General features: G+C 50.4%; 8 protein-coding genes across 8 annotated transcripts; 6 read left to right on the top strand and 2 right to left on the bottom strand.

Annotated features, from left to right (window-relative positions):
- Positions 1 to 172: 172 nt before the first annotated feature.
- Positions 173 to 2,684, bottom strand: BDZ99DRAFT_561524 (HET-domain-containing protein; the record flags this gene model as incomplete). The annotated part of the gene is made up of 2 exons (XM_033727326.1): positions 173 to 2,222; positions 2,282 to 2,684. The coding sequence occupies 2 exons, from the start codon at positions 2,682 to 2,684 to the stop codon at positions 394 to 396; spliced, it is 2,232 nt and encodes a 743-aa protein (XP_033577882.1). The 3' UTR covers positions 173 to 393.
- A 766-nt stretch (positions 2,685 to 3,450) lies between these two features.
- On the top strand, positions 3,451 to 4,779 carry BDZ99DRAFT_291009 (uncharacterized protein). Its single transcript, XM_033714096.1, has 3 exons — positions 3,451 to 3,812; positions 3,868 to 4,638; positions 4,740 to 4,779. The coding sequence occupies exons 1-2, from the start codon at positions 3,590 to 3,592 to the stop codon at positions 4,386 to 4,388; spliced, it is 744 nt and encodes a 247-aa protein (XP_033577881.1). The 5' UTR covers positions 3,451 to 3,589; the 3' UTR covers positions 4,389 to 4,638; positions 4,740 to 4,779.
- A 1,904-nt stretch (positions 4,780 to 6,683) lies between these two features.
- BDZ99DRAFT_497844 (uncharacterized protein) lies at positions 6,684 to 7,771 on the top strand. The gene is made up of 2 exons (XM_033723547.1): positions 6,684 to 7,042; positions 7,312 to 7,771. Exons 1-2 carry the CDS (start codon positions 6,736 to 6,738, stop codon positions 7,659 to 7,661), a joined length of 657 nt encoding a protein of 218 aa, XP_033577880.1. The 5' UTR covers positions 6,684 to 6,735; the 3' UTR covers positions 7,662 to 7,771.
- A 223-nt stretch (positions 7,772 to 7,994) lies between these two features.
- Positions 7,995 to 11,700, bottom strand: BDZ99DRAFT_519591 (uncharacterized protein; the record flags this gene model as incomplete). Its single annotated transcript, XM_033725429.1, has 7 exons — positions 7,995 to 8,270; positions 8,448 to 9,695; positions 9,753 to 10,015; positions 10,785 to 10,937; positions 11,001 to 11,182; positions 11,271 to 11,461; positions 11,527 to 11,700. The coding sequence occupies 7 exons, from the start codon at positions 11,698 to 11,700 to the stop codon at positions 7,995 to 7,997; spliced, it is 2,487 nt and encodes an 828-aa protein (XP_033577879.1).
- Positions 11,701 to 12,686: 986 nt separating this feature from the next.
- Positions 12,687 to 13,356, top strand: BDZ99DRAFT_497842 (uncharacterized protein; the record flags this gene model as incomplete). The annotated part of the gene is made up of 2 exons (XM_033723546.1): positions 12,687 to 12,991; positions 13,041 to 13,356. 2 exons carry the CDS (start codon positions 12,687 to 12,689, stop codon positions 13,210 to 13,212), a joined length of 477 nt encoding a protein of 158 aa, XP_033577878.1. The 3' UTR covers positions 13,213 to 13,356.
- A 1,788-nt stretch (positions 13,357 to 15,144) lies between these two features.
- BDZ99DRAFT_462205 (uncharacterized protein) lies at positions 15,145 to 16,604 on the top strand. The gene is made up of 2 exons (XM_033719797.1): positions 15,145 to 15,390; positions 15,662 to 16,604. The coding sequence occupies exons 1-2, from the start codon at positions 15,230 to 15,232 to the stop codon at positions 16,233 to 16,235; spliced, it is 735 nt and encodes a 244-aa protein (XP_033577877.1). The 5' UTR covers positions 15,145 to 15,229; the 3' UTR covers positions 16,236 to 16,604.
- Positions 16,605 to 16,715: 111 nt separating this feature from the next.
- Positions 16,716 to 17,938, top strand: BDZ99DRAFT_441550 (NAD(P)-binding protein). Its single transcript, XM_033717773.1, has 2 exons — positions 16,716 to 16,846; positions 16,910 to 17,938. The coding sequence occupies exons 1-2, from the start codon at positions 16,768 to 16,770 to the stop codon at positions 17,719 to 17,721; spliced, it is 891 nt and encodes a 296-aa protein (XP_033577876.1). The 5' UTR covers positions 16,716 to 16,767; the 3' UTR covers positions 17,722 to 17,938.
- Positions 17,939 to 18,087: 149 nt separating this feature from the next.
- On the top strand, positions 18,088 to 18,991 carry BDZ99DRAFT_462203 (uncharacterized protein). Its single transcript, XM_033719796.1, has one exon. It carries the CDS (start codon positions 18,099 to 18,101, stop codon positions 18,906 to 18,908), a length of 810 nt encoding a protein of 269 aa, XP_033577875.1. The 5' UTR covers positions 18,088 to 18,098; the 3' UTR covers positions 18,909 to 18,991.
- Positions 18,992 to 19,388: the final 397 nt, after the last annotated feature.

The raw sequence follows: 19,388 nt of genomic DNA, 5'->3' as shown, positions 1-19,388 counted from the left end.
TAAGTCTGTGTACACTTTTTTGCCACTGCTTGGGGTACCCCCGTGGGCTTTCTAAAATCTAGGCAAGACGTCAGTTTTAAGGCAGTTTGGATTAGACTACCTCTTGACTGACTGGCTACCAAATAGCTGGGCCACCTCTCACAGTGGTGTCGACTGAGCAAGATCGAAGCCAAGCAGTCATAAATCCAAGGCTTGGGGTACGCCCAGAGATTTTTAAAGCTGTATTACTGCCTCTTGACTGACTGGCTACTGAATAGCTGGGCCACCCTTCACAGTGGTGTCGAGTAAGCAAGATTGGAGCTAAGCAGTGACAAGTCCAGGAGCCTAGTCTTATGCCCTAGTACTGTATCTACTCAAAAGTCGCAAATTGAGATGTTGAAAAGACGAACACATTTAGACTATGCGGACTGTTCTCAGATACCTGCTGTCCCTAGACCTCGGAGAACCCCAATCTTCATCGGTCAACCTGTCCAACTCGCCGAACCAGCCCTTTTTCCTTACGAAAGCAAGGCCAACTCTAGTAAACTCCTCATAAGATTCGTCCGTTGGAACTAGCCCAAGACCAGTGAGATGCCACTCGCCGTATTTCTCTCGGGCAGTGCAAAGGAGACAGTAGACTAGTCGCATCGGCACTTGAGAAGGGTCCGAGTCCAACGCTATATGGCCAATTTTGTCTCCAGAAACTGGATCCTTGATGCCTGCGATCCAACATGCATCTTCTCGGTCGTTATGCTCAACGCTTGTCGTCTGGTAGACAACTACGGTCCTAACACGAGCAGTCACTATCAGGCTGTTCGTTGCATCGGCTTTTACTTCTTGGGATGGGCTGATGGGCTGTAAGCCGCTGTATACTTTCATGCCCTCCGGTACAATCTGGGTATTGTTGTTCTGCCAATTTCGGAAGCTGATGGCCTTACCCCATTGTGAGGCCCAAGACCATGACGGAAGATTTATGTTCCAGTCGTCAGGACGATCCTTTAGTAGCTGCCGATAGTGGTAAGGCCTGCCTGTCACATACCAAATCAAACCAATTTGCAGGTCTTCTTTCCACAGACCTGCCACGTAGGTGCAGCCATGCTTTTTTGCCAAGGCATTAGCGAGGCCAGAAAGAGCTGGAAGGACATCTGAAGAGTATGTAAGAGATCGCCGGCTGTATTCTTTTACCAAGGTGTACCAGTGATCAAATTGATTATCTCGTTGCCATGGTGTCCGGTCCGGAACTGGATCTTTCTCATAGAGCCACATTCGAAGCGTGTCAAATCCGTCTAATCCCGAGGAATATGACCGCCACTTGTCGTATTGATTATGCCCTAGGTCTTGCCATCTGTCCACTCGGTGCTTGTAATTTGGACGACTCTCAGTAGAGAATCCGCAGAGGCAGCGCCAGGCTAGTTCGCGCTCTCCGAATATAAGCCCTCGAGATGCGAGGACTTCTTCTTGTAAGACCCATCCACGTTCAAACAGCGGTCCACTGACGTTGACACCATCGAGCATGATGTAGCTTTCCCCCGAGGCTGTCTTGCCGTCGAGTGTCGTCTTCAAAGGTAGGGAGCATGGTTTGACGCATCTAGGATCTCGATTTACTGATAGTCCGGCATCCGCATTGTTACCAGCAGCTGCATAAAGTGTTAAGGTAGACCAACGGAATATCTGGTCCATGAGCCCTATCTCCCGGAGCTGGTCTTCCGTAGAGTCTTGAAGGATGCAAAGGGCATCTATCCAAATCCAACGGAATCCAAGACTATGAGCCACGTGTATGGCTTCCTTGAACGTCCAAGGAAGGTCTTTCAGCGGTATTTCCTTTCGGTGTTTACTCTCGGTCTCCGTCGTCGTCACGTATCGGTGACTTTCTCCCCACTTGTAGCTCAATGTCAGATACTCGCCCTTCCTATCATTCCCGTCATCAAGAAACGGGTGCTGGGGAGAGGTGATGTCGATAATGCGCCGTGGTAATGTAGTCTCGCCCTGGGCATTATTGCACGGTAAGTGGTTTTCGAGGCAGTTTCGTAGCCAAATGGATGCAAGTGCCATACTAGCTGGTGACGCGGTCGATAGATCAAGCCAAGGTGAATAGATGCTTGGGTCTCGCGATGGGACAAGGTCCGAGTTGATCTTTTGAAGCTCAGGGTCGTCCAAAAGCGCCGGGGTACCTCTCATCGCTCGACCTAAGGACTCTATATCCTTGCAAGACGTTAAAGCCTCGAGCATTGCGGCTACTGCGCCTGAAATAGTGAGTGAGAGGTTAAGTAGCATCCCGACAGAAGCTCAATCTGGCACATACCTGAATACGCTTCGGAGCTCGTAGTTGTGAAGTTTTGGTCCTCGCATTGAATGTAGATCCAGTCGCCTTTATTCCAATCGTGTAGCCCAGTGCCAGACTTATCGTCAATCCACTTCTCTACAATAGACCGGCGCAGAATCACCTCGCCGCGAGCAAAGCGATACTTAGAAATCAGACCATGACGGCCATCCTGTCCGAGTAGTCTACCCCAAAGCATACCACAGAAGTGGCAGCCTCGGTCGGCAGATCTTTCCAAATCATGTCTGTTCTTGTGATGGAAATAGAATAAGCAATGAAATATGTCGATAGAGTCGCTTCCCTTCAGCCGATCTGGCTCTTTTCGGATTACGTCGCAGTCTTCAATCCGCTTGAAGTGGATGTCAGTACACTTGTCGCACAACATGTCGCGAGTCTACCATGACAGTTCGCACAAAAGTAGAAGGTCATGAGGATGTTGATGCCTACATAACGTGGAGAAGGGCTGAGGTCCTTGCTTGGCAGAGCGCCTCTGCCTACCCTGCCACCCTGCCACCCAGGTCACCGCACCGACCACCGCGTCGAATCCTCATCGCGGTCGTGACGATGTCCCCCATCTCAGATCATGATGCTCGTCTTCCAATCTGCCGCGAACGTCTCCTGTATTGATCTACAAAGCAGGAAGTCTCACTTGATTTTCATGATCGAGCTGATCGACAAGAGAGGGGTTGATCTCTACTGGCACGACATCGACGCCATTTCTTTCATTCGTTCTTCTTTTTAGACCGAAGTTATCGAGCTGCTTTGCATTCGTATCTTCGTCAGTCGCAACGTGGCGTTACTATTCGTTTCACACGTCGGGCTTCGGCAGCAGATCAACGGCGTCAGTTCAATCATTGGAACGCCTGTTGACGCGGCTGAACTTCCTCGTCAGCCTTTTTGCCTCTCCTGGGCCACCACAACCCGATCTCGGACGATGCAGGGCAATTGCAGGACTCGTCTCTTGAGACGCTGTCTGCAGCTCTGCCCGGCTTCTTACCCGCTGAGGCTGAGGAGGGATATCTTGATAGGTCCAGCAGCGAAGTGGAGCAGCGAGCAGTTCTAGCAACTGTACTATGAATAACTTTTAGTTTCTCAGCCTGTTGAAGGCCATAACTTAGAATTCCGTTTTGCTTGGTAGTATATTTCTATAACGCCTGTGGACGTGTACCACGACAAAGGGTCTAGCTGACGGCGGTTACCATCTGGGCGCTTATATGCCTCTTAGCTGCTGCGCAAGGCTGCAACGCAACTCCTCACCCGCTCCCTCTCCTTCTCCTCAGACTTTGCAACATGGCGAATCGACTGCAGCCGAAGAAGCGCCTGATCATCTGTTGCGATGGGACCTGGAATAGTAGCGTCAGTACGGATAGTCCGTTGACGAACGTGTCGCGCCTCTCGAGATGTATCGAAGATGTAGCTCCGGATGGAGTTGCGCAAATCGTGTATTACCACACTGGCATTGGATCTGGGACATGGAAGCATATTAATGCCGTCGATGCTTCGATAGGCATAGGTGCGCCTACAAAGCTATGTATGCTGCGGACTTTTGGACTAATTTGTGACTGTAGGACTCGAGTTCATAGTGCGGAACGTCTACTCCTTCATATGCCTAAACGTCGGCAACCCAGAGGACGAGATTTATCTCGTTGGCTTTTCACGCGGGGCGTACACCGTTCGTTGCATCCTCGCTCTCGTCAATGACATTGGGCTCTTGACCAAGGAAGATCTCGTCCATTTGCACGCACTGTACGAGAACTGGACAAATCTGAACGGCTCGTCGAAGACTGCCGATGCCGGGCGCAAGGCCTGGTTCGAATCCTTTTTGACGGTTCTGGAAAACCGCGAGCTCCTGCGACGACCGATAAGCATTGAAGCATGTGCGGTCTGGGATACCGTCGCAGCAATTGGCCTTCCCTTACCCTTGCCGCTACCGAGTATCACTCACAACGCATTAGAGTTTGTGGAAGCAAGCATTCCGCATACTCTCAACAATGTTTTTCACGCTCTGGCTTTGAATGAGGAACGAAAGAACTTCAAACCTCTACTCTGGGTCAATCCGCCGGAAAAAACCACGCTGAGACAGTGTTAGTTTCTTGGAGCCCACAGTGACGTGGGTGGAGGCAACAAGAACATGACCTTTGCAAATATTTCCTTGATATGAATGGTTGCTCAACTACGGGAACATACGAAATTGGGTATTTCAGACCAAGGTCTAAAGAAGCTGTTGAGCCTTGATTACTTGGACTTCCATAAGAACTTCAACTTTGAACTTCAACGCGATCCTAGACTTATTGATCTCAGAAGTCATCCTTTGGAAGGAACGCATGATGCTTCGATAGGTATGTCTTATACTTATATTTCCTTCATTAAATGTCTTTTCGGGAAGTGACAGCAGTGCAAATTATACTGCCTCTTGACTGACTAGCTACTTACTGACTAGAGCACTCCTCACAGTGGTATCGAGTGAGCAAGATCGGAACCGAGCAGTGTTGAATCTGTGTGTGCAGACTTCTGACCTAGTACTGTATAGTGTTCCATGCAGGCATCTTGTCTTTTGCTTTTTTGAAGCGCCTTGCTAATGATTTGGCTATCAGGCAAAATTTCAAATTCCATGAAAGGCATATTCCGCTTCTTGGGGGCAAGTTGACGAGACTTTGATGCCCACGTTCCAAGGGGAATCCCCACAATCGAGAACACGAAACTCGACCGTTATGCCACCGTGTTCTCCGGTACCTTGATTGGACAAAACATCCATTCCAGCGTGCGCGTTATGATGAGAAACCCCGAAATACAATGCGCAGTGCTAAAAGATTTCCAGACGGATATCGTTGTTGCTGACATCGCTGGTGACACGGTCATTTGGAGGCGAAATGGGCCCATGGATGGAAAGAAGCTCTACCTGATTGAACCCATGGAGGAAGTTAAGATTGACAAAATTAGGATCAAAGGCGAACTCAAAAACGTACGAGCGCAAATCAACATTGTGGAAGACAGAGCGTCCGCTGAAGAGATACGGATCCTAGAGACTTGCATTAGAGACTGGGAAATGAACGAGATAACCCGAAAGCAGATCAGGAGAGACCTTCCCATACGCAGGAAGCTGACACCTTAGGGAAGCTTGTGAACGGCCGAGAAGAGGAAGCGAAAGAGAGTGCTGCAGCGCTCGACAAATTTGATGCAAAGCTTGCATATTTCTTTCGCCCTCTATTGGAGGAAGCTCGAAAGCCAAAGCTCATGTACTCAAGGCGATTGCGCAATCAAGGGCCTGAGACACTGATGGGAGATATAGATTCGGTGAAAAGTGCAGAGCATACTCCGAAGTGGGAAGATACAAGGAAATTCTCGTTCCGGAAGGATGAACCCGTCATTTGGGTCACGAATGAAGGGACAACCGGACCACCAGGAGGACGCTTGCTAGTAGTAATTGGTGACGCTCTAGCATTGAGTACACATCAGATCTCGGGCCGGCCAGGACGCGGCCGTCAGCGCCATATCAAGGCAGCGTTTGGATTAGGTACTAAACCGGCACCAGGATGGGATGGAAAGGGTTGGTAGAGAGGTCACTTTTCTTGCCGAATTCAAGCGAGCCTATGCTTCGGTATTCTCCAAAACTTAATCGTTGTTATTGTGCTCTTTGGATGGTGAGATCTTGTGCCACTTAAGTGAATGTCGATGGTGAGATGTAATTTCATTACTTTATGACCATGCAAGTGGCACGACGTGCTATTAGAGCTTTTTGTGGTACTTCAGCTCCTTGAGTCTTCAGGTTGTCGGCCCGAACGCGCGAAATATGGACACGGATATCTCACCGCCGCGACCAAGCTCTTGCTTGCTCGACACCACTGTAAGGAGTTCCTTAGCTTGCAGGTATTAGCATGGTTAAAGGGTGGTCTGAATTCTACTGCGTTGGCCTTTACATCGCACTTGGAGTTTTGAAAGCTTATCGGGGTATCCAAGCAGCTGCAGGGAGTACCAAAACCTATATCTTGGTACGGTAACGTCTTTTGACAACGACATTGTCGACTCAACTGTCAAGAGTAGAGACAAAAACCAGCTCGAAGCAATTGGTTTACAAGATTGTATTACTGATGAGCTGTACAAAGAACGTAAGAATAGGTACGGGAATTTCGGCACTGGTACACTTGCCCCGAAGATGATTTCCTTTTCGTCAACTGCAAGCGAAATTCATGCCGACTATCAACCAAATCTAGAAAATGTTCCTGCAGATCGTGAGACGGGAGGTCGTGCACCCATTACTGATCACCACGATCGACAGAGGCACGTCCCGCTCCGCGATAATGAAGAAGGTATCATCCCTGCTGTACCACGGGGTCCCAGCCGGATAAAAGCTGAGTAATTTCCTCGAAACCTCAGCCGTTCCTTTCTTCTCATGATCTCGGAAGTGTACCCTCAGAATCCTCAAAACAGTCCTCAAGATGAAGTACTTTAGCCGTGCCATCCTCTTTCTTCTACCAGTCCTCAGTAGCACTGCCGAAGCCGCATCTAACGCGTCGAACATTTGCTCGACATTCGTAGCTAAGAACTCGACCGCAAAATCCTATCACATCTCTTTTTACGACAATGGCAACGGCCCCTCCGGCAACCCCTTTCAAAACGTCACTTTCCCGGCGAACGCAACTGCCAGCAGTCCTTGGAAGATTGTCAGCCCATCCCATCACAACAAGAGTGCGCCCTTCACCCTTACGAATTGTACTTTTACAACCCAGTCAAGCTGTACTCATGGTACGTCTGCCCTTCTTTTCTTTCTAACACTGGAGTATACTTCCGGGTAATATCACGTGCCAGCCACTCCGTTTGGGTAACTCTTGGTCTATCCCAAGAAGTTCAAAAGTGCGAGGAGACGTTGCACTTGGCTATTGCGTTGCAAGTGACACTTCTCCAGACACTTGACCCTCCCGTACCAAAGCATGCCCAAATACGCGTCTGATCTTGCCTACATCCGAATAAATACTTAAAAGTCTGCAACCAAAGCTAACATACCCCTTCCGCAGGCGGCTGCTACATAAATTACATCACAACCACCCAGATCACGCACTCTAAGCGCTGCCTGACGTTCTCAACCACCGACGCCACCCAGAACGCGACATTCTCATTCCAGCCCTGCAACGGCGCGAACGCCACGGCTCAGCTCTTTGAGCTCTCGCAGGTCGTGAACTACAGTCCTGGCTATGCGAGTATCACGGCATATGGGGAGGTGGATGTCAACTTGATTCAGTTGCAGGTCGCGACGCAGCCGTTCCGGGCGTTTTGGATAGGCGATGAGGGGAGCAGCGAGAGGAGGACGATTGAGGCGATCCTTTATCCGTATACGCAGGCGGGAGTGGGGGTGAAGTTGATTTAGGGAAAAGGCATGGCGCAGAACGAGGGGTTAATAGCACTTCAGCGAGTAGGAAAAAGGGCAATATAGAAATGATCGAATAATTTGCTTAAATTGGTTTAATACAGTGTTAGGTCATAAGTTTAGGCACGCGGATATCTCGCTGGTTGGGCTTCACTTTTGCTCACTTCTTACTACTGTAAGGAGTACCCCAACCAGCATGTCTTCAGCTGGTCAAACGGTAGGCCTATTCTCACTGCATCGATATTCATGTTGTATGTAGAATATTAAAAGGATGTCTGGAAACCCGGAGCAGATGTCCGAAGTGCCCAAACTTTTGACCTAGCACTGTAGTAATCACGCAGGCGTCAGATTAACCAATGTTCTCCCATCAACCTGAGCCGAGATGCGAATGTTGCCAGAGGAGTCTGCAGTAACTTCCTTCTCGTCATAGGTATACTTTCGGCCCGGCTCCAAGCGACTGATCCCCAAGGTGAAGTCGCCTGCAGCAGCAGACGGGTAAAGGACAAGCTCGAGATCTTTTCCAGTGTGCGAACGAGCTTTTGCGACTAAGACTCCGGGATACGGGACCTCAGATAGTATAGGACCAGCGAGGGTCGTTTTGGACGGGCCCTGGAGAGCAATTGTCAGCGACGTCGGCGTCAAAAGAAGCTAAAATGCACATGCCTCTCGAGTCAGATTCAGCCAATCGTTGCAACGAAGCAAAGTGCCCTTTAATCTGGCCATGTTATAAAAGAACGAACCCAGCTTCGCTCGTCTAGCACCTGTGCTCGTCGTCTCAAGCCCAACATGATCATCAATGTACTTCAGGGCCGCGACTCGAATCTTCTCATCCCCGAACTCCGCAGCAACATACGCGACGTGAGGATAGATAGCGTGCGTCCCGGTCTCATAGTTTCCAGTGTCCAAGTTATCCGCTCCACTCAGCCCAACGAAACTGAGTTCCTTGGTGACTTCATCATAGCGGAGACATTCGCCTTTGAAGAGCGCATACGACTGTTCAGCCAGCTGAGGAAGGTAGCCGCGGGTGATGACGCCGTTGGTAAGATCGATTAGTGCACCAGTCAGCCCGGGGATCGTGAAGCCGGTTATGGCTGAGCGAATAGGGAGGATGCTTCCGGACTTATCGGCGAAGTTCGACATGAGGGACTCTAGGAACCGCGGTTTGATGTCTTCAGCATGCTTCGTACCAAAAACACGATCGTAAATCACCTGCCCAGTCATGCCCATGAAGTTGCAAGGCGTATAGATCCAGTTCGGCTCGCAGGGGAATAGGCAGTACGGGTTGCTGTTCCACTGGTCGACTAGCGCTTTGTCTACCGAATGAACGTCGTGGTGGTAGGAGGTTTTATCGGTGACATCGAACTTTAGGCTGCCAGGTTTGGTATATTGCATGTCTCTAGTGTTGGCGGTGTAGAGCATCACAGCTTGTTGGAGGAAGCCGGTAACCATAATATTGTCCCTAATCACGGGATCGTAGTCGGTCGTGAATTTCCCCCAAAGGGACTCCCACTTCCAGAACCCCATAACAGGCTTCGTCAAGGATTTGGCAATCACGTTTCGGATACCTTCGCTCAAGTACCCGTGGAAATTCGGAGTGTATATCCCTTGGTAGGTGCCTAGGTTGTATATCATGTCGTAGAGTTGATAGCGAAGTGCGGCGGTTTGGAACTGGTCAATGTAGGTGTGGTTGGACCAATCACCGATATCAAGACGCGCTTGGTCAATGGCATATTGGACGTCCCGAAGTTCATCCAAAGTCAGCTCTCGGTCCGGGTCTGGCGGTGCCGGGATTGCGGTGGTATGGATCTCTTCGACTACCGTCGGAAGGTACTCGTTTCGCTTGATACGCTTCTCTTCGCCTTCTTTCTGTTCGATTGCATTCTTGTGTCTGAAATAGAATACGAGTGCTCCAAGAAGCACTACGGAAAGTCTGTCGCTGTACTCAAAAACGCTTTGGCCCGCGGCGAAGTAGGCGCCAACTGCGCTGAGCGTCCAGACAAGTATTGGGAACAAGAACCCTCCGGCTCCGAACCACTGCGAGATTTAGCACTACTGTTCGAAGGCAGAGTATCAGAAACAGCGACTACTAACGGCAAACATTGCTGCCGGTAGCAATGCCCAGGTGACAAGGAAAGCAATGGCCCCAGTGATATTGGCACACGCGATGAATCCGGCGCCGGGGAAGATGAATCCTACAGCAGCCGCTTTAACCCGAGACGAGACGGGAACTATAGTCTGATGGAATATAGTTAAGCTGATGGTTGTAAGAACCGCCCACTGAACCATCGTTCGATTCTGGAAGCGCTTGCTCGTGACGTTGGCACCGAGGTTTGGTGGAATGAAGGAGACGGAGACTAAGAATCCTATATCAGCAAGCCGCTGCCTGAGATGATTTGTTTTCTTTAGACATGCCGTCGGTCTTAGGTGCAGGCTTATGAGTACTGCCATTGCTGACTTTAAGTTTGCCGTTCATTTTGCCAGTGGAGGATGGGACAATAGTATTTTTCGCAGCAATCATCATGAAAATAGCTTTACCGCACCTATCTCCAAAAGATTAGTACATCTACATTTAATTCGGGTAGATGGCTTACATTACATACGGCTGTTTCAATTTATTCAAAATCGTGGAAGGTACTGCGTGGGTTCCAATATCCAACTTCAGCTTGAAGAAGTAGTAGGAGGGTGCTCTAGAGCGGGGAAGATATGAATCCCCGCCTGACAGCTTGCTATTCCGAGGTAACAGTCATGCTAAAGAGAAAATGCGAAATAAAAGTTGCAAGTAGTTGTACATCACCTATTGCTGACGCAGAATGGCAAGGTCGGGGTGGGGTAGAAACCAAACTGACTCAGGGCCTTCGAAGTCATAAATGCCAGGCATTACAATTGGCTTCAAGTCTAAGTTCACGCTTTTCACGATGCTCAATGAAATTGGGTGGCAAACGAGTGTCTTAGTGTTGTAATGCGCCCTAGCAGCTGTCAGAGGAGTAACAATTCACTTCAAAAATAGAATAAAAGCTTGGAACCGAGTCCCAGAATCTCATACCTCTCCTTATGTCTCCCGGAGACTTTCAGCGAACTATCTAAGCTCCCCACCCCCGCACGTCAAACAATTAGGGTTCGTACTCCAATTTCTATACCCCTTCGAAGCCCAATATGCCACACTCGCGAAAAAAGCATAATTATCCGCGTTTTGACGCGCGCCATTCGCGCTGTCTAACGCGTACTGAAGCGTCGCCGCGTGCCCATATGCCTGGCCGCCTTTCTTATCTTGAATATCTAGAGTCGGAACTCGTCAGAATTCTCAAGCCAAGGGTTCAAACAATGTAGTGGGCCACTGACATGGATCTTGGATATGCATCAGTTCGTGTAGCAAAAGCTGGCCGTAGGTCACGAAATAGTCAAGGCTCTCTGACTGCATGTGAGGCGAGGGCGGGCTTAGATTTATTAGAAATCGGGTCGGTTCACGCCAGAAGAGCTCGCAAAGAAAGATTGTGTGGGATTGGTATATGACCTGCGCCTTGCTTCAGTCAAGAGTCAGCAATTTTGTGAGAATTTCGGCATTTATGGGGCGGCAAATTGGTAAAGAATGAGAAGGGCTATCAAACGTACGTAGTGCGGCTTCCACAAACCGACAACGGATTGTCGTCGCCATCACACCGAATGGTGACGGTGAATGGTAAATGATCAAATGGATAGTTGGTCGTTATCCAGAGGTTGTCGTATAGGTTCAAGATGTCGGAGTCTCCCATGTTTGGGCTGGATGGACTACCGAACCAGGCTTTGTACCATCTATTGTTTGGCTACCAGAAACATGATTAGCTCTCCAATACATTACTCTGACGGAAGAGACGGATGAGATACTTACATCCACAGTTCCAGAAGCTGCTCTTGCGTATCGCTGCACATCATTCAGTGCCAAGTCGATGAGGCGTTGTCGACCCGCGCCACAGGTTCCATCTATCTGTATCGCACCGGCTGAACATTGGATGATCATATGAAATAGCGAAATGGCAAGTAATAACATTGATCCGGGACCCATTATCAGGTCTTTGAAATGAGTTGAATTGACAAGGACAAAAATCGCGGACTTTTTAGTATAGCTTTGACTCCACACCTCGGCCGCTCGACTGTGATTGAAACGCCTTAAATGAGCCGCAGTTCTGGTTCGTGAGACTTGGGTGGCTTGATTGGGAACCGGCGGGTGTCTATGTTGACCGCTCGTAGACGCTGTCTGAGGTACTTCCTGGGTTGCAAATTACCTGCAAACCGCAGCCCAACCTGGAGCCTCACAGCTAATGTAGGGTCCGGGCGCTTGAAAACAGAGCTTCGAGAATCTTCGCTTGGAGCAGTTCGGGGTCCTTTAGTATGTTATGCTAGGTTCCAGTGAGCTCGAGTCGGCCTCCTGATCTATCATTCGATTTGACCAGTAAGGCTGAAAATTCTTTGAGACTGTTCTGCTGTTTTGCGTGAGGACCTGCAAGAGCCGCATATCTATCTTACTGACTCGTTAGTAGGAGAATACCAAAATAGCGCAGGCGACGACGGCCGATGGATTTCAATCTGCATATACTAGCGAATCAGGCCACAAAGCTGTTCCAGATCCGGCGAAATACTCCGATTACAGTTCATCATGCGGCTCAAAAAGCAGCCATAGACGCAGAGCAGGTCACGCTGGGGTAGATCTTTGGGGCGCAGCTCGGCTCTTGATGCAGGTCTTGGGCAGGGTAGGGCGAAAATGGGGGCCGTATATGCACGCCAAGATACGACGCACCTATAGAGACCGAATGTTTTCCGGTCAACATGCGGGCTCCTAAATAAAGAAGACTAGGCATGGAAAAGTTCAAATGAAGGAAGCTTTAGTGCACCTCGCGGGACTACTTACTAGTAAAAAGCGGACATATTCCGAGAATAGGAGCTATCAGGCTGGATTCCGGAGAGCATTTGAAGGCGTCGCTGCTCTTTTCGAAGACTGCTCGGTTGATTCATGCTCAGCTTCAGGCCAATTCAGGAGCGATTTCATCAATCATGACTATTCATAACCACTGCGGAGGCTTCCGACCTATTCGAATCCTCGTGGCAACGCTGCTAATCCAATTCCTTCTTGTTTTTCCCACGACTTGGGCAGCAGACTGCTACGGCGACCACTCCGGCCCACATCCCCTCGTCGAATACACCTGGGACATCCGCCAAAGCGTCTGCGGAAACGGCGCTTGCAATGACCAATTCGACACTCTGGGTGCTAGGACTGCTTGCATCATGTACATGCCGATAGGATCGTCGCAAATGCTTGCGCTTCAGGTCAGCGACACGACCGGGCAATATGCAAACTGGTAAGCATCCAAAACCTCGGGGGGAAAGAATGAGCTGATGTTGTGATAGCTGGGATGCCACGGAGAATATCATCGAGCTGTGCTATCGTGCGAGTGGAAATCCGGTGGCTATAAGTACACAGATGATAGGAGATTGGGAGCTCGGGTCGGAGGCCTATGTGATGGAACTGTATAATACGGATAATGATCATGAGGACGGGGCGTTTGATGTACAGTCGTAGCCGTAGATGAAAATATCGCGGGAAGTCTGAATGCTTGGGTGTCTATGAGAGTCGGTTCTAGTGTTGGAGAAGAGAGGACAGCTGCTGGGTGTGTTTTCTCTAAGCCATTCCGTTCTTTCAAGCTCTGATGCACCTAGCTTGGCGTGTAGGCGCGATGTTTGATCTTGGAGTCCCCTACGAAGTATTCGGACCTGACCGGCAGGGAATGTTAATTCCCGGACGCCTGGATCGCTGAGTGGCTCGAGCAAGGCGGGGTGGAGTTCCCAGTCTTCATCCCGACCTCACCTCATCAACCCTCGTTCTCCGATGACAACTGCCCCTCTCCAGGCTCCTATTACATCGTGTAAACAGATCACTGCGTAGAAACCTGATGCAGTGATGTTGTCTACCAATATCTAAGTTGCGCCTACCGAGCTTGTCAACTGGTACCCGTAGCAATGGAGTGACAGTGAGATGATGACCCCGGGATGCCTCCATGAGGACAGACGATGATTATAGAAGACAAGAATTGCCAGAGAGGCGCTAAAGTGTGTGGAAGCTGGAAAATGAAGCTCAAGTATATGGTACAACTAGAATGATGAAGCCGGAAAATACGTTAAGGAAAGAACGGGGCAAACTATCGGAAACCATGTAAGGATGCACGCACCGAAGATGTGATCCCGTGTATTCTTTCTTGGGAATCGGAACATATTCTCAAGCCCAATTTTCTTCTAGATTTCAAGTTGGTAAATGTGTACCTTGATCTGTACCTCCCTGTGTACAGCGACTCAGTCGAGCTTCGTGAAGTCGTGAACACATACTATTATAGACGTGTAAGGGCGCCTTTTCAAGAACGCCGCATCTCATCAACACGTTGGCGCTTACCTAGGTAGTCTGTTGCATTGACTGTGCGTTAGGACTCTCTTGGCTCAGCTTTTCTTAATTTTGGTACCAGATGGTCTCTTTTTCTGGCTTTGCTCTTGGCCTTCCTCTCTTTTGTCTCTCCACGGCATGCAAGAGATTCTGACACTGGTATAATATTGTGATTGATGTATTTAGCTCCTCCGTTGACTGGCGGCGGGCTCTGGGGCCGACTCACTTTCGAGGTCAGCAAACCTTCGCATGACGCGTTTCATTGGCGGGGAACACTTCTTCCTCACCACCTCCGCCTCACTCTCCACAACCTTTCAACCACTCAACCACACAACACCATCAGTCTGCATACCACTTGAGCGCTGCACCACACAACGCCATCATGAGCGGCAGTGACGAGCTGCGCCGGCTCGACCAAGAGCTCCGCCGCCTGAGCGACGAGAGGCTCGACATTCAGAGAGAGCAGGAATTGGTGGTCAAGCAGATTCAACCACTGGAAGAGAAGACTCAAGCTCTGTACGCTCAACAACAGCGACTTGAGCATCGATCTATAGACGTCGCCAATGAGGAATTGGTAAGCGACTCGCTTCTGCTGTCAGGTGGCGATAGTCGTCTAGGCGGGAGTTTCAGTCCTGTGTTTCTCATACACATGCGACGCAAAATACCTCGCTCAGCTACCGTGTTCCATCGCAACAATACGCTAATGATTGTACTCAAGGCCATTCGTCAGCAACGTATGACCATATTCACCAAGTTCAATCCCAAACTGGACACCACCCCAGCAGGCCGGAGCTCGGCGCAAGAGACCTTCACGAAAGCAACAGCCTCGAAGTCAGTCAGAAAACATCGCCGAACCTCAGCGGCTCGTGGAAAAGCCAAAGCAGGTCCTGCTCCAGCGTCTGGTCATCTGAGCAACCTCCACTCTGCAGCCGCTGCGAACCAGAACCCGGCGAGCAGTACAAGCTGGAAGACGCGTGGCGATCCTCTCGCCGCGTCTCCAGGCACTCCTCCTACCGCGTCTCCTTTCACGCCGGATAACCCTTTTGCCACTTCTACGACAGCTTCTCGTAAACGACTGAGGACTGTTGTCGACCAAGAGCATGAGTCGCCATACATCCCTCAGAAGCGATCGAACACTAGCAAAGGTCGCCACACAGTCACGTCAATGACGGCCGGTGTGCTTCCGGACGTTCACGAAACCGTCCAAACCCAAGCGCCTATTCCCCGACTGGCCGCTGAGAAGCCTACCATCAAAGATTTCGTCCATGACTCTAAGAAATGGCCAACAGTTGTCCTCAAGTACGGAGAGCAGAACGGAGGAGAATGGTACGTAAGGTCCTAATATACATACCAGAGTACTCTGGTGTCACTGTTCCGGGAGCTGTGTTGAAACATGACTCATGTCGCGTTTGAACACCCACTCAAGTCGCGTTTGAGCACCCGGTTCAGTCGCTTTAAACACGGACTCAAGGTAAAATGGTGTCTTAATCGCGATTTGAGTGGCACTCAAGGACAACCAACACCAGAGGATCTAGTATCTGTCTTAAAACCCCTCTTCTTTATGAAACCCCGCTAACATGTGTATTACCACCTTAAGGGTCGACCTTAGATGCCCAGAGTGCGGTTGCAACGCCCCTACAACCGGTATTGGTTTCCTTAAAGGAGCGAATGGTATGAAGTATCATATGATGTCGGGCCACGACTTCAAAGCAACCGAGAATTTCATCCTTCTGGCCCAGACTCACGCCTCATACACCACCGAACAAATCTTTCATCTAAACACTGGAGGACCTCTCGCTCCTGCCATACCTTTGATACCAGCTATTGGGAAGGGAGGGAAGACGGCTGAGAGTGGCGATCGTATGGCTGGAGGTGGATTGGCCGAGACGGTGGCCACGGCACCTGCGTCTAAGAAGACTGGATCCCAAGGCGCCGCGAAGAAGAAGAAAGGACATAGTTGGAGTGCCGTCACTTACGGACCTCGCCGAACGAGCAAGCCTAGCACTCTTGGACAGACCCAACTATCGTTCTCCGAAGAAGAGACCCCCCAGCAGAATGCAAAGAGCGGAGCTGCCTTGGACGAGAGCCAGCAAGTGACGGACAGCAACCAGAAAGCAGCCAATGGAGAACACGATGACTCGACTCTGACGGCTCCTATTGAGATCAACTAGGACGAGGTATCAGGCGTCCCCTGTGCATGGAATAAGCCAGTGTACGAAGGCTACTCGGAGAGCTCAAATTAATTCGGAGCCTTTATGAGCCGCCTTTACGGAATGCGGTAGAGGTGTGGGGTATGATGTAGGCCTTGGAAGTTTGATGGGAGTATCAAAGGGCTCGAATTTCCCTTCAACAGATGCGTTTTACCGTATTGCACTTATTGGTGTAGCATTGGTAACAAAGGTAATATTGGGGAAATACTGTTGGACGGATGTTTTGCAGCAAGTTCGACCCACGAATTGATCATCCATGCCTCGAAGATTCTCAATGAAGAAAGATTGATGTAACAAAAACCGTCGAGTGAGGTTATATGTGACACAGCGTAATCCAACAAAACTTTTAGCAACCATGATCGCACATCGTAACCCCACCTGCGGAGAAGTGGAGCCGAAGACCATAACTAAGACAATATTCTCAACCCTCAGCTTGTTAACCACCTACACTGGTGGTTTCGTTGATACTGGACGTTGAATCACGTAGAAAAGTATGGACTCTAACGATCTTTCAGCCGCAAATCTCTTCAATGTCAATGGCATGGTAGCAGTCGTGACTGGAGGAGGAACAGGTCGGTCATTTCATTCGCCTCTCATCACCCCAGTAAAGCATCTATCATCTAAAACTTTATCAGGAATCGGCCTCATGATCGCTAAAGCCCTCACTGCCAACGGCGCCTCCAAAGTCTACATAATCGGCCGCCGCCTCGAGGTCCTCGAAGCCGCCGCCAAATCTACGAACCCCGACGTCATCATCCCCCTCCAAGGCGACATTACGTCTCTTGATGCCCTCCTCGCCATGGCCGCCCGTGTAGAAAAAGAATCCGGCTTCGTCAACCTCGTGGTCGCAAACGCGGGCATCATGGGCCCCCGCCCGCTCAAGCCCGCCGAAGGCCAACCACCGCCTTCACTGGCAGAGTACCGCGCGCACGCCCTCAGAACCCCCATGGAAGAGTTCACCAACACGTATGCTGTTAACACCGCAGGCGTGTACTACACCGTCCTCGCCTTCCTAGGCCTTCTTGATGCCGCGAACGCAAAGCAAAATCTCGGCGCTGACTACCGCAGCCAAGTCATTGTCGTAGGCAGCATCGGGGGCTTCTCCAGACTAAAGGGCGCCAGCTTTGCGTACAACACGTCCAAAGCGGCGGTCACGCACCTGATGAAGATGATGGCCACCAGTTTGGTGCCGTATAAGATTCGTTGTAATGTCCTGGCGCCGGGCGTGTTTCCGAGCGACCTTTCCGGCTCTTTTATCAATACTTTGGGAGGGCCGAGTGGGCCGGGGTCGTTTGATCCGAGTTTTATTCCGCATGGGCGCGCGGGACAGGTGGGGGATATTGCGGGAGCAGTGCTGTTTCTGGCTTCGAGGGCTGGGGCGTACACGAACGGGAGCGTTGTCGTGGTTGATGGGGGGAGGTTAGGGACGTTAGTTTCGACGTATTAGGGATCTGGGAGACTGCGGTCTAAATGTGTTGGAGTTAAGATATAGAAGGCGATTTTGGAGCTTCGAGCTCGGGGTGAGCAGGTCGCTGGAAAGTTGCGGGTTGCGACAGATTGCTTTTCTTCATTTGACTTTTCCAGTTTGTTCATGGCACTTTCCAACATACGTTAGTCACTTGATGTTTTCCCTGGTGCTCATACTTTGTCACCTTAACTCTCGCCTGTGGTAGCGCCAGTGAACTCTGTCACTTCATCTCCGCCGTCTCTCCACCCACCCCCGAAACTGTCACTATGAGCGAAACCTCGTACAGCCCCCCGTCGGTGATGTCTCCATCTTCCTCCTTCTCTCTCAGGTTACATCGCTGACCAACCTCCAGCGAAATGCCGGACATCGACCCCAAGATTCGCGTCCTCGTCCTCGACCCGTCGCCCCACTTCACCAACATCAACTACACCTACACCTCCTCGCTCAAGAAGTCCCTCCTCGCGCCGTGCTCTCCCAGATTCCACGCCTTGATCTCCGACCCCAACACCACGGAGATCGCCATCGACACCACCGTGCGCACATGGGGCCTTTTCCTCGGATGGCTGTACACTTCCCAACTCCGCCTCGACGCACCTTTATGGGACAGCGACCGCGACGACAGCAAAAGCATGAACGACCTCCTAGGCCTCTACACATTCGCCATCAAATTCGAGGTAGTTAGGCTGCACCGGGACGTCATGAACAGCTTCCTCTACCGCTTCAAGAACGGGTGGGTTATAACCGAGAGCACACTCGCGAGCATCGAGAATGGACTGCATTACCAAGACCCGCTGGTGGCGTTCGCGGTGGCTATGGTGCTGAACTTCATGCCAGGGATTTCTTTCGCCACGTGGGCGAAGCTTAGCCCGCGATTCTCGCATACGATCAATGTTCTCAATAAGGCGCGAGCGGAGAAGGCTTGGTCGGAGAGGGACTTCGTTGTGGAGGATGCTGGGAGGGCGAGAGAGTTGATTCTGGGGGATTGGTGCCAATGGCATGGGCATAGGACTAGAGAAGACGGGACGTACGAAGAGCCTAGGGTAGTGGAAGCATGCTACAAGGAAACGAGTACGCAGATGAGGGTGTGGAAGGCTGAGAAGGCGGGGAAATGGCTGAGCAGTGAGAATCGTGGGTCAGGGTTTGACTTTTTGATGGGAGAGCTGTAGGCGATCTCATACTAGTTGGGTATCATGGGTTAGGATGACTCCTTGATGGGAGAACTGTTGGCTATCACACGAGTGTAGATAGGTGTACTTTCAATGATTTCATTCTCGAGCAAGATGATGATTCAGATTTGTCTTCGTTCTCGTAGTGACTACGGCAGGCTAGTAGGCTTTGGTCGGGGTGACTTTCTTTTCTATCAAATGGCAGCAACGAAGGCGGAGTGCGAAGAAGCCTCTAGATTTTCTTGAAGAACAAGTATTGCACCACTTGTCAAGATTAGCCTTGTGCCGCCGCCTAAGGTGGCCTAGTAGAGAATTAAGCCTGTCAAGATACCAGCCTTATACTTCTGTTATAGGGCGGCGAAGACCTCTCGAAAGATATCAAATGGCGCAATAACAGTGTCAACAAATCAAATTCCCCGCATTTTAGCTATGCACAAACCCCGTCTGCTGTTCACGTGACTGGCACGTGCCGATCTAAAC

The sequence above is a fragment of the Mytilinidion resinicola genome (assembly GCF_010093595.1).
Source record: "Mytilinidion resinicola strain CBS 304.34 unplaced genomic scaffold BDZ99scaffold_8, whole genome shotgun sequence".
In the NCBI taxonomy this organism is placed as follows: domain Eukaryota; kingdom Fungi; phylum Ascomycota; class Dothideomycetes; order Mytilinidiales; family Mytilinidiaceae; genus Mytilinidion; species Mytilinidion resinicola.
Note: the sequence above shows the minus strand (reverse complement) of the source record. Positions and strands in the feature narration are given on the sequence as shown.

Bases quoted from the DNA above. Each gene is read 5' to 3' on its own strand.
- BDZ99DRAFT_291009 (XM_033714096.1), top strand. From the start codon at position 3,590: ATGGCGAATCGACTGCAGCCGAAGAAGCGCCTGATCATCTGTTGCGAT. The intron at 3,813-3,867 runs GTGCGCCTACAA...TTGTGACTGTAG, and splicing joins CGATGCTTCGATAGGCATAG to GACTCGAGTTCATAGTGCGG.
- BDZ99DRAFT_497844 (XM_033723547.1), top strand. From the start codon at position 6,736: ATGAAGTACTTTAGCCGTGCCATCCTCTTTCTTCTACCAGTCCTCAGT. The intron at 7,043-7,311 runs GTACGTCTGCCC...CCCCTTCCGCAG, and splicing joins CCAGTCAAGCTGTACTCATG to GCGGCTGCTACATAAATTAC.
- BDZ99DRAFT_462205 (XM_033719797.1), top strand. From the start codon at position 15,230: ATGACGGCCGGTGTGCTTCCGGACGTTCACGAAACCGTCCAAACCCAA. The intron at 15,391-15,661 runs GTACGTAAGGTC...TACCACCTTAAG, and splicing joins GAGCAGAACGGAGGAGAATG to GGTCGACCTTAGATGCCCAG.
- BDZ99DRAFT_441550 (XM_033717773.1), top strand. From the start codon at position 16,768: ATGGACTCTAACGATCTTTCAGCCGCAAATCTCTTCAATGTCAATGGC. The intron at 16,847-16,909 runs GTCGGTCATTTC...AAACTTTATCAG, and splicing joins CGTGACTGGAGGAGGAACAG to GAATCGGCCTCATGATCGCT.
- BDZ99DRAFT_462203 (XM_033719796.1), top strand. From the start codon at position 18,099: ATGCCGGACATCGACCCCAAGATTCGCGTCCTCGTCCTCGACCCGTCG.